General features: G+C 36.9%; 1 protein-coding gene across 2 annotated transcripts in view; it reads right to left on the bottom strand.

The window, feature by feature from the left end:
- The window catches only part of PCSK5 (proprotein convertase subtilisin/kexin type 5), a 257,932-nt gene that overhangs the window by 61,302 nt on the left and 178,993 nt on the right, over positions 1 to 17,637 (bottom strand). For both annotated transcript variants that reach the window (XM_052776735.1, XM_052776736.1), the window contains exons 13-20: positions 15,951 to 16,087; positions 8,681 to 8,824; positions 7,076 to 7,178; positions 6,331 to 6,524; positions 4,769 to 4,853; positions 2,002 to 2,099; positions 1,307 to 1,436; positions 139 to 254 (exon numbers count right to left, since the gene is read on the bottom strand). In XM_052776735.1, coding sequence (XP_052632695.1) covers positions 139 to 254; positions 1,307 to 1,436; positions 2,002 to 2,099; positions 4,769 to 4,853; positions 6,331 to 6,524; positions 7,076 to 7,178; positions 8,681 to 8,824; positions 15,951 to 16,087 — 1,007 coding nt within the window. The remainder of the gene's footprint in view (positions 1 to 138; positions 255 to 1,306; positions 1,437 to 2,001; positions 2,100 to 4,768; positions 4,854 to 6,330; positions 6,525 to 7,075; positions 7,179 to 8,680; positions 8,825 to 15,950; positions 16,088 to 17,637) is intronic.

The following is a 17,637-nucleotide window of genomic DNA, read 5'->3' as shown; positions in this document are numbered from 1 at the left end:
TAAATGTGAAAAAATTATGAAGTAATGTAGACTTCAAATCAAGACTGTAACAAAAGAAGAATACCAGACCAAACCAATCCAATACATGTAAAAAAGCTGGCAGTGGTAAAATGGATCTTTTCAGAGAATTGCACTCACCATCCTTGCAGACTGTTCCCACTACACAGACACCAGTGTCTAGGTTATAGCCGCTTGGACAGCTCGTACAGTTTCTGTCTCCTTGACCACTGCAATCCAAACAGCTGGCATCACATCTGAAAGACAATGGCAGGAGTTGGTCTTACGGCCTCACCAAATGCAAGAGTTCCTAGGAGACCTCTTCTGTATTGCAAAGGCCTTGTTTGCTGTTTCTAGAGGTATCAGATGCTATACTACTACCACCACTACTACTACTACTACTACTACTACTAATCTCCCCCTGCAACCCAGTCCTATTTCTTTCCTCCAATCACTTTCTATTCACACTTTTTTACTAAATAGCTGCATTATTCTAGTATTTTGGAATTTTATGCAGAAGTAATCAACAAAATTATTAAGCTGATTGTGCATACATGCACCAGCAAGGCATGAGCTAAAGCCACAGGATGGAAGAGGCTGACCTGCTGCCCAGTCCTTTCATCACCCTTCTGGCTCCATCATATTTGCATTGTGTATCTATTATTTTTTTGTGTGGAAAACTGTAACACATGGTGATTCCCTTCCTGCCCTGAACTCAAAGTGGGTCAGTAATAAATGATTCCAAAGGGCAACAAATGGTATTTGTTTAACAAAGAATGGAATAGAAAAAAATGTCCCTTCCTTGCACAGCACAGCACAGCCTTGTCCAAGGTTTATCCACTCATTTGTACACTGAGTCAGGTGAGCTATTTTGGACAGCAGTCTGGTAATATACTTGTGCCATGTTTGTGAATATGCAGCTGTAGAACTGAAATGGTCCTTATGAATAGTAATTAACTTGCAGTTAAAAAAACTTAGTTTGACTATTTTTGTTTGTTACTGAGAAATGCAGATCCTCTGCCAGGTTTGTAAATTTTACATTTCTATGCATATCTACTTAGAGTCTCACTACAGGCTTTTTTAAAGTGAAGGATACACACATATATGTACAAGAAAAAACACTTTTAGAAGACCTGCATGAATATAACTCGGATTAAAATGAAAAAAACCTGCTTTTCCATAATTTGCTTAGCATGCAATATATTTTTTATATTTTTTGAAGTCAGCAATTTTTTATGTTCTTGTAAGTATTATCTTTTTCAACATAGTAATAGCTAATATACTGCCAAACATCAGACACTGATCATACCTTTTGCAGCTTTTGTATCCAATTTCAGTAGAGTGATCAAGATAATAACCACTACTGCAGGACTGCACACATCTTCCATCTTCCATGAAATAACCCTGTGTGCAGTTTATACAGGCATCTACTCCAGCACCTTAAACCAGAGAGAAAATATACTGTATTACTGGCTAGTTCCTCTTGTTGCCTAACAGACAGCACCTCTAACTATATAGCAAATCTTATAATTTTAGAGACTATGTTTTACCTGCCTTACTTTCTTTCAAACAGTAACATCAAGAAATAAAGGTACATGCTTAGAATAAACAACCTTACATAATTTCAGTATATCTCAAATGGCTGTTGGTAGTTCTAAAGCTCGCACAAAATCTATCAGTCTTTATTCCATCCCAGAAAGAAAATGGAGGGTATTACTGGAAATCAGAATGAGCTCTACTGAGAGAAAAAAAAAAAAAAGAAAAAAAAAACAGAAAAAAAGAAAAGAAAAAAAGAGTTTATGCACACTTTCAGTTAGAAAACTTAGATTTTCATGTTAGCGAAAGAAGTCTGCTGTATTTAAAATCTATTAAAGAAGTATGAAGAGAATTAAATTTTCACATGTAAACAATCATGTTATACTGCAACTGTGATATAGTAGAATAAAGTCAGAGCTAAAAACACAAGAGGAAAGGAAATGATGCAGATAAATGTCCATGGGGTACCTGCACATGTTGCACAGGAACGGTGACATGGTTCACATTCTCTACCATTATGGTATTTTCCTTCTTCACAGCGGACAGCACATTTAGTGCCATGCAAACTATTGTAAAAAAGAAAAAAACACAGTGTTAGGGCAGATAACAGCAACAGAGGACAAAAAGGTCATGCAAAAACCCAGTAGTTCCCTTTTAATAAAATAACAACCCATATATTAGGATTCACCAGCTTCCTTCATTGGTCATATTTTGTAAATTTAGAGACAGCAATCACTTCAAGTTGGAATGAAATGCAGTTTTACCCATGGTGAAATACAGAAGCTGTTTACAAACTCATTGTAAATACTACTAAGTAGTAGGGGACAAAAAAAAAATATGAACAATGCCAAAGTGTACTAAAAATTCAGGCATGTAAAATGCAATTACCCATGAGGAATTTGGCACCGGGCAAGCACCACTGTATTAAAAAAAATTCTAAGGGACTTGTTAACAGGATCTCGTGCTTCTCTTGAAACACCAGCAGCATCTCCGGATACTATGCTACAGCACAGGTTAAGAATAGGTTCACAGTGAAGGAAATCACCATCTCTTTCTGCAATAGCAGTTTCCTTTGAAACCTCCTATCTGAATGCCAGTTCTGCATGGCTGGGGAGATTTGTCAAAATTACAGTTGGAGGTATTCTGCCTGCAGGCACTTTTGAGAGAGAGCACAAAAGAGTGAGTAACAGAGGAAAAAGAAATAGCATAAAGAGACATTTCCATGCTTCCATCTATGTAGCTGTTTATGCTTTCATGTTATAAGATGCCTACAGCAGGTTTTTTTTTTTTTTTTTTAAGCTAGGACTTCTCTGCCATGTTTGCCATCTTCTGTGGAACCTCAGCTTTCATCCAGTTTAACTCTTTCTCGAAAAGTGCTCTTCAGCTCCGGATTACCACCCTGAGTGAGTGCTAACCCTGCTTTACAGATTGCATCCAGCAAGTCATGGGTGCTCAGCACCACTGGGAATTTTCAAGACTGTATATGGTCCCAGTTTAGAAAAAATTAAATTAGCAATTCAACAAACCTAACAACCCCTGCTTTCTTATTATTTTTCCTCAGTCATACACCTCAAAGTGCTTTACAAGGCAGGTAGCTTTATTATGTTTTTACTGATGGGAAAACTAGTAATTTGCCCAAGTTTATTTAATGGGCCAGTAACAGGATCAGAACTGGAGTCCAGGTCTCCCAAGTCCCACCCAGGGCCTGGCCCATCGATAACTCTGCCAATAAAATACAGCAAGTTTCGAACAACTGAGGAATATGAAATGGAGCTGCAAGGCTCCATTTACCTGTCACACCTACACAGATGGTGTTTTTTCAAAATGTTACCAAAAATCAATCTCAGTTTGCTAATATTGCCCAAGAAAACATGAAGTTTAGTTTCTTTTAATTTTTTATATTTCAATTTCTCCTTCTCTTCCCACAGTGAATGGACTTGTCTACTTTCTTCAGTGCTGCTACAAGCTACTGTTTGTGCTAATGGACAGGGAAACTCAGTTCCTGGAAATAAAGAAAATGTGGACATAACTTTTCCATAGAAACTGTGTCCTATAAGGTCCCAAACCTATATGATCTTTGGTCTCCTGACATATTTGCCCATAGTAGGAACTTCTAAACTGCTAATTTACTAATTTTATTTTGCTGATACGCAGAAGGCCATGCTGAGTCTGTTAAAATTCTTCAGAATCTTAATATGGACTGCAAATTTAATAACATTTTAAAAGGGAAGCAGATACTTGTATTTCACAGACAGTGTAAATAGACCAATTTTCTGATCTGATCCCATGCTTTCCTTCCTATTAGATCACACTTCCTTTTCAAAGGGTCACTTTTAAAAAAATAGAGATATTCATAATAAATATTGTGCTGGCACTTGGATAATCTAGATGCAACATAAATACACAGAAAAGAGAATTGCTTTACAAAATGTAAAGGAATCCAGCTATTGATGTCGTAGAAGCAAACAACATTCAGCTTTTACTAAGGGATGAAAATCCACTTTGATGGAAGGTAAAAGCTCAGTGTTAAAACATTCGTGGAACACTCATATTCTGCAAGAAGAAACCCTACAGATACTTAATACTAACTTCATATTTTTTGTGGCATAAAGCCAGTATACATTCTGTCATGAATTTTATAAGATTTTGGACCTTTGCTGCTTGGATCAAAAGGTCATTCATTCATAAAGGAGCCTGAAATATGTACTGCTGCTTTGTAGGTTTTACCTATCAGTTTCAAGAATGATTAAGTCCCCCTATGAAGAAAAAATATCCACTGCTGTTTAAAATATGTGCACACTATATTGTAACAGAATTGAGCCTGAGGTACTTGAGATAAGTGAATGACTGGATGTATGAAAAAATACAATAAAGATAAGAAAATAGTTTCTAACTATCACAGGAATGAATCAGAAAGATTAATATGATTCATCAGCTCTAACTCTAAAATAATTTTTGACTGCCACGCTGTAGGTCAAAAAAGTGAAGAAGCCAGCTTTCCACATAACTATGGCTTTTATTTTACCTTAAATGAAAGGTCTTCTAAAAATCTGTTGTTAGCCAAACTGGCACATAGTAGCACAAGAAAATACTATATTACAAACTAAACAGCAATGGAACACATGAAATGAGGGCCACTCAAGATTAAATAACTATCTGATGTTCTTCATTGTGTATCCACAGTGTTGTAAGCCTCTTCAGGTATTGTGTTTAGCGACACCCATAATTTCCTTACCTTAAGCCATGTTTGCATTCTGTGCAGATTTGGAATTCAACACACGTTTTACAGTTTTCACTACATTTTCGGCAAACAATCTTATCTACAAAGGAAAAAAAGAAAACAGCCCAGAAAACCTTGGTCAGTGATGTTTAATAAAACTGTATGGATATATTACTACATGACTTATTGCTTTCTAGCTTGACATCAGGAAGGGAAGCAGCAAGCTACACTAAAATAGCTAAATTCTGCCTATCATTAGCTTTTCCCATCAAACATCAAGTGGTTTAATCTATTTCTAAACATTTGAAGTTATAGTTGTACCCTGAGAAAAATATGCTTTGAGGTCATTAAAAAATCTTCATAAACATTTTAAATTCACATTAACTATTTGCAGTATGGACTGAAATCGTCTTTTCATATAACAGTGATAAGCAGTAGCGATTACTATGTGTTCCAGAGACTGTCTTGCAATTTACCTCTTACACTTTCCACGTAAGCATCCTGTTCTGTCTTCCTGATTTGGTGCTTAAAGACACACCTGCATGAACAGGTATGACCTTAACAAAGTCAACACATAAATTGCTTAACACCTTCCTTTTCATCTCAAGAGCTCCCTGCTTTAAGAGATGACTCTCTCTCTCTTCAGACCTGCTGTCTTTTGAGATGCAGTGCTGTGTACCTTTCTGAGAAGAAAAACCTGTTCCCATTTAATCCTAAATTTTCATCTATTCATCTTAATTGGGTGGAAAGGTATTGCCTTTACTGTAGTTCTCACACAGTGAAAAATGGAAGAATTTAAGTACTAGCTGCTTTTACTAATTCTCAAATACACAGCTTCATGATGCAGACAGCAAAAGGTTAGGTACCTGGATGAACAAAGCTCCTGAGCACATATTTATCTTCTAAGGATGTGTCTAAAGATAATTGATGTCACTGCAGTTTTAAACACATTTGAAAATATGTTTAAATATTTTTGCTAGCCAAAGCTAGAAGTGAAACATAGGCAGTCTACTTGGCAATCACAGGAGGAAATTGAAGGCAGGTGTCTCACATGGCAGCGAATTACTGCTCTTGGGTTGTCACACCACTGCAGGTACTTAGGTCTGCCAGAAACATTAATTGCAACTGTGTTTTACATCTGAGGAGCCTATTTTTCTTAGAGGTCTAGTTCAGTGGCCATGGTAGATTCCTCAGCTCTCTCTTCTATCTGGTGCCATACCATATGAATTTGGGTGAATGGGGAACTCCTCATGTTCAGAATGTGGGTGCTGCCTGTCCCTTTCTGGAGTAGTGATAACGTGCTCTGTCCTGTGGCTGACCTGCTCTTGAACTGCCCTCGTTCTGCTAGTGTTACTGCTAGCCACAAGCAGAAAAGACATCCTGCCACTAAGGATGGTTTTTAAAGTAAAGGAAGATTTTTGAGGAGATTCTTGATCACACTTGGCAACAATTTAATAAGAGGAATAGGATAAGAGATAGATGCATCAACATACACTTTTCCTGCTCGTAAGTACTCCAGCAACCTCCCCAGATCAAATTCTGTAGCCCACAATAAAGAAACAACAAGAAATACTAACTCTTATCCAGGTAAAACCCATCAGGGCAGTTGGTAATACAGCTATTGGTTACTTCATTCAGGTAGTAGCCAGATTTACAGGTCATGCACTGGTCACTATGGCCTCCAACACAGGTTTCACAATTGGGTGAGCATTTTTTACAGCGTTTCTTGTCTGCATTGTAGTGACCAGGTGGGCAGGTCGAAACACAGATCCTGCAGACAGCAGGGAAGAGAAGGCAGAGTCGTTAATGAAATAACCTGCCACCACACTCCTGGACCATGACTGCAAAGCAGAAGTATTTCTCAGCATTGCTGCTTTTCTAATGATCAGATGTTTACTAAGATGTAACCCTCCAAAGCATTGCATCAAGGTGCCTCTTCTCTTCCATTTATTTCCCTACAGCATATGCTATCTCACTGGCAAATGCCTTGTCAGACAGTCATACAGTACCATTTTTGACCATCTACATTTCTTCCTGTCTTGTTCAAACTCAATCACAGAAGCTGTAGTAGCTATCACAGTTTTATATATATATAGCCTCTTATGAAAATATAATCAAGAGATGGGGAAATAATCAAAGAAGGGTGTTTGAAGGCTGTACTTTAAATTCTGATTAGCTAGGGTTTTTTTTTTAACTCCTAAGAAAATTTGCCAAATTCAGTGGAAAATGAATTATCCATGACTGCAGCAAAGAAAAGAGGAAAGGAAGTTAAGATATATATTAAGAAATCTATGAAGTAAAGATTTTTTCTCTTGGTCTTACCGTGTGTTGTTCTTAGATTTGTAGTAGTAGTGCAAACAGTCAGTACAATGATCTGGTCCTGGACCATCACACCCTACTTTACTGCATTCTGCATTGCAGGGACCTGTAATAAAACCAGAATATGGGGCGGAAAGCATTAAGACTTCTCAGTTAGTACTTAGCACCCCTTAAGAGACAGTATTTTAATGCAGAATGCAGTTAGTCTGTTCCCCTGTTTGATTTGAGTTCCAAATAGTAATTTGGCTCCCCCCAAGAGCAACTTTTTTTAGTACCTAAAGACCTTGCAAATCCTGGCCTCAGTATTTATTCAGAGTGATTTGTAATTTTTAGCAAGTGTGGCATCTTCTATAGAATCTATCAAAGAGAAACTATTTCTGGGTCCAAACAGATGCTTTCCTAATGAGTTACAACTCATTCTGAATTTTATTCAGAAATGTGCAAAGGTTTCTGTAGTTCATAATAAGGACTTATTAGCAAAAACACTTAGAACAAGCAGGTCAACATAAATGATGAACAACATGATCAGTGGCTACTCTGGTTACCAGCTGGGTAATAACTGGTCCAAGTGGCTACCAGTGGCTATGGAACCAGCCACCAGGGCCCAGATGCACTTCCCTCTGTGCTGCTACATGCTGCAAAAGCCTCGGCTAATTCTTGCTGATTAGCAAGTCTTCCATCTCACCTGCACTCATGTTGGACTCGATGATCCTTATGGGTCCCTTCCAACTCGAGATATTCTATGATCCTATGTTTACAGTTTTCAAATAGGTCCTTCCTGCTACGGGAGGAGAGAACCATCAACTCCTGCCTTTATGTAGGTGAACAAAGCCCATGGGTGAAGTTATAACTTTCAGGATCACTGCTCTCTCATGAATGAAATGCATTGAGTTTGGCAGCCACCTTGAAATTTATCCTAACATCAAGTAAACTTGAAGTAAAGTGAGTTTGCTTCATACAAAAACTTAAGAAGTTAGTGACCTTTACAGCAAAGATGGTAGTGTTTCATCACCAAAACAAGGAGTTCAGCAGGTCTCCATCTAAAATAGGGACTGTGGGTCTGACATGCTGTGGCAGGACACTGTAATAACAGAAACTTCAAAACTGAACTTTGTCCTGCTGTTTGCTTGTGGAGCTATACTTAAGATTCATCAGCCCTAACCATCTACACAATGCTCCTAATGTTGGATTACATGTAGGAAACTGCCAACTTTACTTATTTTGCAGTGCCAAAAATCTAACTCTATTAAAGTCTAATGATAAGGTTGAAAAACTTCTATAGGGATCCATGACAAACAACACAGATGTAAAGACAATGTTCTTCATATATATGTGTGACTATGTATGTATATGTATTTTTATATACTTATATGAAAAGCAGTGTATTCTTCATAGTATGTTGTGTAGCTTAAAAATATGTAACTCCATGCTTACAAACTCATAAGGATGAAATAAAAATATCTAACTTTAAATTATGAAACAAAAAGTTCTGATCTTAAATTAAGAATCCACTTCACAGAACATTTTACATATGCAGAGTGTCAGGTCACTCCTTCAACCTATTATGTGTTCAGTAAATGCCCAATCAGAGTAAATGAATGTACGCACCAGAATAGTCATCTGTTCCATAATCTTCTGTAGGGTCTTCAACTGGACTAGAGCGCACTCTTTCCACTTTTGGAAAATCATTTCTTGGTGAGTAAGGCTGGATGGATGTTCCATACAGTACTAAGGACCACTCTTTCAATTTGCCTAGAAGTTAAGTATTTAAAATCTAGTTTTAGAAACCATTTCTATTTTCTGTGTCTTACAAAAACATATCACTTGTAAACATGACTTTGTGAGTAGGTATGGAAGACGCTGCTTTTCAAATAAGTGTCTTCAGTTTCATATAGATAGTACAATCGCTGCTTCACTGTAAACTGAGAAAGCATGCTTCAATCAGATTTTCATTGTGCTCCAGCCTCTTGTAGGTCTAGTAAAAGTTTGCACCACAGGTTGAACTTAATATAAACAATCAACAATACCTTTGGCCATAGAGTTACTTGGAAAATGTGTATGGTACTCAACAAGGATTTTTTGCTCTGGATTTCACTTTCCCTCAAAACATTAATTATCCAGTAATTATTATCTGAGATCTTTTAGCTAACTAGCTGTATTCAGAATTCTGACTTAAGAAAGGGGTTACATTGTGTTTGTTACTCAAGAGTACTTTTCATTGGCTTACAGGACACACCTCAATGAACAAGAAACAACTTCTTTTAAAATCTACATGGTAGAACATTAGTGTACCCTCCCAAACCAGCATAATTTCTTACTTATTTGCCCTAGTTATTTGGCAGATATATCACTGCATTGTCTGTGTTCATCACGAATATTTTACCCTCTCAGTACTTGAGTGAAGAAAGAAAAAATTGTTTGCCTCCCTGAAGCATTATCTGATGTTTTGGCAAGTTGGTTTTTTTTCGTGGAAGAATAAAAAGATAAATGTATATCAAGTCATCAGTTCAGGCTGTCAGGACACAAAGTGTGAACTTCCCAGTCCCCACGTTTCTGTCTATATTACCCAGTGAATTAATTCTGTGAAAGAGCACAACAAGTCAGCCCTGGAATAATGCCTAAAGTAATGATGCATAAAAAACACATCCCTGTTTGAAAAGATGGAACATAAGTTTGGTCTTAACCTATTCTCTTGATTATATTTATCTATGTTTGAGTACCTAGTTGTAAATGTCAAATTCTCATCAGAAGAGAAAAGGAACAGAGGAACAGGGAGTATTTATTTTCTGGATTTGAAAGATCCTGTTTTGGAGGCTGTTCTGTGGTTAAGATACTCTTCCCTTAGAACTATTATTTAAAAAGAAATGTAATCCAGGTATGCCTCTTCTCAAGAAATTCACTTAGTATACTTCATGCAAAATTAAATTCAAGCCATCTTCCTCTTCTTTCATTTCAATGATACTCAATAATTTGAGCTTTCATATTATTCACTTGGACTTTTTCAACCTGTGCAAGCAAATTAGTTTGACCTTTACAAGTGATTTTCTGTATTTTTCGCAATGTCTTCTGGAATCTTCCATTGACATGAGCAAGACAACACATTATGTCTCCGCTTTTACATTCATCCTTCAAGCAGTGAGCCACAATAAGCAAACCCACTACCTGACAGATGATAGCCCAATTCTTTTAAATAGTTTATACTGGGGTTAAAGATGGGAATCTGTCTCTTGCCAACCCAATTTAATCTTTCTGGGACACAAATTTCTACACATCATACAAAACCATATATGCTCTATACTCAGTTTTTGAGAAGAAACTGTAGGCGAGAGAATACATCACACGACAGTTGTTTCACACAGTAGCTTCCAACTTTTCACAGCTAAAGCAAAGCATTACTTTTTTTAAAGAGATATTCAAACCTGATTTAAAAAAATGAGCTGATGAAGAGTCTACCACACCTGCTGCCAAACTACTGGCTAATTACCTTGGCTGTAGAACTGCATTCACCTTATTTTCAATTTGTCTTTTCCTACCTGTAGCTCACAGCCATGTAGCTCTTTAGTCCCCTCTAGATTAAAAAGACCCAAATCACATATTTTCTTCCTGTATAAACATGTGGGGATCAAGTTACCTCTCAATGTTCTTTAGAGTGATTCAGCTGGGTCCTTAGAGGAACTTTTCTTTTTAGGAAAGGAGTCACACAGTGAGCTCATTTTTAACCAGATATGCAGCCATCTCTACAGCCTTTTCAAAGCTACAGCTTCTCCACATACAGTCTCTATCCTTTTTGTGTTTTAACCCCACTTCTACAGCATATGGACCATAATATATTAGCTGCAATAAAAAAATGTGTGTTTTGCTAAGTTATTCAGATCTTTTCTTCCTCATCATTATTATGCTCCAAAGATCACTAAACTTTCCAAGGGCTGATTTTATACTTCTTCCAGAACACTGGTAAAAATACTGAATACTAGAAAAAAGTATTTGCAAGAACCCACTAAAAATAACCACAGGTAAAGATGCTCCTCAGGCACAGTGTATTGTACCTGGACTGTACACACATGGAAGGGCCTGTACTAACATTACTGCAGGAAGGATTGGTGCTTTGAATGTACACCTAATGCAAGAGGGCAGCGAGGGGAATAACGCAGGGTCTCTCAGGAGATTAGCTGCCTTTTAAGAAGGATTCAGTAAATAAAGAGGGGAAAAATTCATGTGACTTGCCAGCAAATAAATGAAGCCTGCCTCAAGGCAGGTTTAATTTGCACAATGAAAATATTTCAATAACTAAGTATATATACATACACACACGCTTTTATAAAGAATAAACAAAGTATGCACATTCAAGCCAAAATCTTTCTTTCCCCATTTTTGGCTGATTCCATCATTTAGTTTGGCTAGAATAATCCTTTACCCTGCTTGTATTTAGTATGTAACAGAGGTCTCATATTGTATGTATAGGAGAAAGGGTATATCACAGTGTTTCACAGCAAGCACATGTCCACCTCCATAAACTCTACAGAATTAAATGCAGAAATCACATGCACTACTTTTATGAACTGGACCCTGCATTTCTTTACGGGTAACAGATGTGGCATTACCTTGCCAATGAAGGGATATGATGACATGTTGGCTCTTTGTTCTCAGTTTGATTACAGGAAAACTGCAGCTCTTAATTATAAGACCTTTCAATAGCTAAACAAACACATGCACACAACAGAAACAAGAAACAGGCATGATGTGATATCAGTGTGATAAACTGCAGGCTACGGTGATAAACTGAGAGGCACCATAAATTGTGTTTAAGCACCTTTTGTTTACTTCACATTCTGTTCAGTGTGGAGACTAATCCCAACATGCCCAAACAGCTGAGTTTATCCACCACTAATATAAGGCAGGCACTTTCAAATCTTTCAGAACAGAAGTGTTACTGGACAGCTTCCATCACAGGTCAACCACTGCTCTAGAAAGTTGGGGGACATATTACTAGACAGTATACAATGAACCACGATCCAAATTCACAACCAGACTGCATCTTGTGAAACCCAAATGCATGTAAAAACCTAACTAGTCTCAAGCACTGTTTCACACTCCAGTTAAAAGAAAGTAAAGAGTAAGTTCTGCAGCAGGATTCCTTCAGTGTATCAGCTTCCTCCACAACCTTTGGTTGGGCAGGTCCACTTTCTCCACATCCTCTGGCTTTACTGCCCCTTTTCTTCCAGAGTTGGGTCTTTAGGCTTTAGTCCTCACGAAGCAAAAGAAATCAGTCCCACGAGATTAGCTACTGTAGTACTGAGAAGAGTATATATAAAGTATTGATATTGATAAATCACTAAGATCTATACAACTATGTATGTAAAACAGCAGTGTGCAGGAACAGGCTTTAAATGTGAAGCTGGAAATGTAGCTGGCCACTTTTAGACTGTCCTGGTGACATAAAGGGGCTGGAAAAGATGTCTGGAGAATAGTTGGGATGAACAGTTTGCAAAATGGCTCTATGCTACTAACTCTTTTCTAGGCTTTAGTACAGGGAGTGTGCCAGGGGAGTAGCTGAAACATGTTGCACTGTGGCTGTCCTTCATGCCTGTTGGATGAACCGCTGGGTTCTGGTACGCACACAGGTGAAGAGCTACCCTAACTGGTCCTTCAAGCCAGAGACGTTCCTGGCTGTGTTAGGAGTAACAAGTGCAAGATGGAGTTGAAAATAATTGATTTTTGTCTCTTTTCAGTAATTTGATTAAAATTAAATTACTTAGTTGTTGTTTAACACCTCCCCTCTGTCAAATTTTAAAGCACTGAAAATTAAAAAAAAAACCCAAACACTAAACTGCCCCTCGAATCCCTGAACAGTTCTGCTCATAGTCTATGGCTGCTTTTCCAAATACATTTATTGAATACCCCTTTTTAGTGTACTGGAAACTTTGCTCTGCATTTACTGGTGCAATTAACATCACTTAGCTAAGAACATACTATGTTCTTATACTAGAACATGCAAAACCATAGTGAGACATGATCAATGCAAATAAAATGAAGTGAAAATTGAAACATGGGTAATGTTGGTTTTTCCCTTCAGAGCTCTAGAAGATGTTAATCAAGATTTTCAAAATGCTGTGCTTAAAGTTAACCTCTTGAGTATACAGCTGACATTTAAATGACACTGGCTACCCTAGAGTTACCACAGACATTAATAAAAAGTTGTTCGCTGCTCAGCAATTTTGAATATCACACTGATTATCTTGGTCTTCAATAGGGACTTATTGGCCCCATATTATGTAACAGGTTTTAAAAATTTTGGATTACGACTGCTGGTTTAGCATCCTAAAAAAAATATTCAGGTTATGCAGACAACTGAGACAAGCAATAAGAGAATATGATTTCATGTCCAGACAGGCAGAGAAACTTTTTTAAAAAGCAGAGAGATTGGCTATCTGGCCATCTGCTGCATTAAAAACAACATAATTTAGCTAATGAAGAGCAGAAACAAAGAACTAAAATTATCATTCAATTCCAATTTCAACAGCAGCTGAGTGTGGCTGATCTGTGTGTTAGATTTTTTAGACAGAAAATTATCTAAGCAGGATAAAATCAGCACTTCCATTTTGTCATAATTTTGAAATGAAAGGGTTCATTTTTGTCCAAAGTGAAATGTATAAATCCAATTGAGTCTGGCCTACGCACCACTTGCAATAGGAAGGAGATAGGACAACTCCGTGTTCACACATTAGAATTCCTCCTGTGCCCTGGCTTGCTCTGTCACAATGGAAATAGTCTTACTGAGTTTGTAGGCTGCAGGAATGATTGGACCAGCTGGCCTCCAAGAAAGGCACATTTACCTGGAACAGGTGAACTGCACGTAGCCTTCATTCCAATCAGAATAATTTAACAAACCACATTTCAACCAAGAGGAAGACAAAGTACTCCATCTCCGGTGGCAGAAACATTAATGGGCCTTTCTTGGACAAAGTGGAATTGAAACAATTAACATTATTCTAGAATAGTCAACTACATGTACGTGCCCTATCACGCTAGCCTTTCTTACTTTAAACTCAAAGCTTTTAAGCACTTCAGTTTGCATTTTAGTCAATGTTTCTTTCTGTGTGCTTTTTATGGAGTAGAAACAATAGAAGTACTTATACTTAGTGAGGCTTATTTGAATAGTTTTAATGACTTTCAATAACCTACTAATTCAGGAACAAATATACTTAAAATCCCCTATTGTTAAGTTCACAAGGATATATTTTTAGAGCTTCAAGTACTTTAAGTTAACATCTATGTCTTAAAATTCAGAATTGATTTTTAGCAAATGAGTGAGAAAACTCTTACTGCTTTGTGAGTTTACTTAGCTGCCCAAGATGGAATGTATCTTTTATTTCATTAAATTATAAACTTATTCTATTGCTAATGCCATTGTAGTCCTAAATATATTTCATAGCCGAATTCTTATAATTAATTTTTATCTATCAGAAAGCAGTAATCAAATAGATTTGTTGCTTCCAATGTAATATTACTGCATTCTGACATGCCGTCCAACCAGAGTAACTGTTAATTTAGATTCAGTGATGATTTCCAATACATCAGCAGTATTCGTCTCTCTAACATGTTTTAATTTAGATTGTTTAAGTGATATTTCACCTTTGATTATTTTTATTAAAGGGTTTCTACCTACTTTGATGTAGGGTTCCAAAGGAAGGACCTATATTCAGTATTCATGCATAAACAGTGGTATTTTTGTCTGTGTATAATGTATCTATTTCAAAATGGTTTTTAAGGTTTAAATTTTCAGTAAGTCCAAAGGCAAGTATATACTCATCTCTCATAACTAGCAAATAGAAGTAAGCATGTGCTCCCATGAGTCTCTTTGAAAGCCCTTTTCTCAATCTCCATTTCTTTCGAAGTGCTGATACTGAAATATGTGAATGAAACTGAACTGTGCAGTGGGAATTAAAAGCAGAAGAACATCTGTAGCCTCAAAAATTCTTACTAGGAGCACAATTCGTGAGTGGATGAATGTGAGGTCTGAGCGCTCTGTCCATACGCACAGGAGCATGACACAACCTGCTAGTGGTAGCAAGCCATGAATTTCTTTCTCTTGTATAGTAGGATTTTCTAGTTGTGTAAACACTGATAAATGACACTTTTTCTTATGGGTAGGATAAAAAATACAAAGCAAAATAAAAACCCATAAAAATAAATCCATGGGCCCTATATAGCTGATATAGGCCAAGTGAATATGGGCCTTGTATCAGCCATGAAAGTCAGAGGCAATATGAATACAGCTTAATAACTCTGGGCTGCTCTAACTTATGTTGAAGACCGGTCTGATAAATCTATATTCAACATCCAAGAAAACAGATGCCTGCATATGGACATACCGTAACTTCTTTCAAATGTGGCAATTTCATGCAGTTTTGTATCTTTTTCCTTGAAAACTGCGACTAGTAAAGATCTGGCTTTGTTTAAAGCACTGACTCTTGGTAACCTGTCACATGGTACAGGGGCCTGTCTCTGCTTGAAGAATTCATGTCTGGTATGATGTAGCTCTAAATGGCCAAAGTCTCTTTTTATAATTTGAGGCAACACATGTGACTGCAAAGAAGAGGGCAGTTTACGCCTGAGAAGATGAAATTCTCCATGGAAACCAGAAGTACGTTTAGAATAAAAGAGAACCACGTGTCTTAAAAGGCAAATAACAGCAACATAAAAATGAAGAGTGCATTGATAACTGAAATTAAGAATAATGCTCTTCACAGCTCTGCCTTCACACTAAAACCTGTGATGTTACAGCTGTAAATAAAAGGTGGAAAACAGTCAAGGCAGTATTAGCAACTGCAAGCATTCTTCTGAATTCACTGAGCCCAAACAAAGCTTAGAGTCATACCTGGAGTCTTGAAATTTCTTAGCTGAGATGGAGTGTCACAGATTTCCAAGATCCAGTCACCTGCTGCTTTTTCACTCCAGCAGTGAGTAGTCATAAACTCCCAGTTTTTGAATCCTTCCATGGAATGATCAAATAGCCTAAAATATATCATGACATTATCTTAAGTGAACCATTTTATTTGTGGAGCTAAGCCTCCAAGTCTGCAAACTCTTGAATGATACACTAATTAGCCCATTCATTCATTTGTGCCTTTACATAACATTATTCATGGTTTTCCCACACATATTTCAAGTATGTTCAACAGTTTCTTGTCATTTTGGTGGAAGAGATTGTTTACATGCCATCATTTGTCACCATGTGAAAGAGGATGGAAAGAGAATTCATTGCAAAAAAAAAAAAAATTGCTAATAATGCTTAATAGGATTCATGTGTCTTGGGAAAAGTGCATACAACACAGCATATCTGTTGCTTTAACAGCATGATGTAAATACAAACAATTCATAATTTGGAAAATTTCTGTAACATTTATTTTTGTCTTTGGATTGGAATACTTAAAAGGGGTTTAACAACAATAAAATGTATTAAGTGACTGAGAAAATATTAGCAATTCAATATATGTGACTTCTTGTGAGGAAATAAAATTTAACTGACCAAAGTATCACTCTCTTCAAACACTTGACAGAATTGAGCTTGGGTAAAACTGGGAGACTAATGGCATCTGTTGGTTTCATCTAACCAATAACAGGTCGTGGGTGAAGAGGTTGGAGCTTAGGCCTGGATTACGGTAATTTCTAATATGGGGACCCATTTCAGAGGCTGCAATGTGATGCTGATCCCATGGGGGGAAGGGGAAAGAGGACTGGCCAGAGATTTTATTACCTAAAACTGGAATTTATTAATGAGATTTTGGAAAGACACAAGAGAATTTGCACTTTTATTCAGTGGTCACAGCGTGTTGCCTGGTACCCCAAAGCTATTGATGGGAGGTGCATTCTAATCAAGACTGTTGCCTCTAATAAAATGGCACAGCTCAGCTTTAAAAAATATGTATATATTTACACCTATATGTATGTATGTATATATTTCTATATAGATACATGAATATATATACATATATTCATGTATATCTATTTTTATATATAAGCACATATATACATATGTAGGTATGTATACATATTTATCACTATTTTAATTTGGTCTTTATGTGTGGAAATTCCACTGGTAATAGCTATGCTTAAATATTTTTTCACAAAACAAGATGTCTGCAGTAGAAAGTACAATAGATTGAAACCCCTTTTCCATAAAATAGAGAAAAATCTAGTACTAGACTAAATATTGTGATATTTTTGCACTCACTTGATTCTTTACTGTTATTTTCTAAGCTAATTTCAATCTTTATTCTCAAAAGGTTGTGAAGTTCAGCAAACATTGGGAAAGCAGGATACTTTTGTAGTAATTGAGTATATGTCAATTTCTGGTGAAAATCGCCACACAGGATGCGAATAAAATGCCATACTTCTTGCTGAAAACTTTGGTCAGTCAGAGGCATACTGCATATCTGCTATTACTGCAATAGGACCTGCATGGACCTGCATGCCTGGTGCACTTTATAGGACTCAGCCCAAAGCTGATTTTCACGCTCTCATTTGTGCAACCTTTCTCCATTTTAAATGAATGCCTATAATAG

This window comes from Harpia harpyja, chromosome Z (genome assembly GCF_026419915.1).
Source record: "Harpia harpyja isolate bHarHar1 chromosome Z, bHarHar1 primary haplotype, whole genome shotgun sequence".
Lineage (NCBI taxonomy): Eukaryota > Metazoa > Chordata > Aves > Accipitriformes > Accipitridae > Harpia > Harpia harpyja.
The sequence above is the reverse complement of the archived record's forward strand: the minus strand, read 5'-3'. Positions and strand labels throughout refer to the sequence as shown.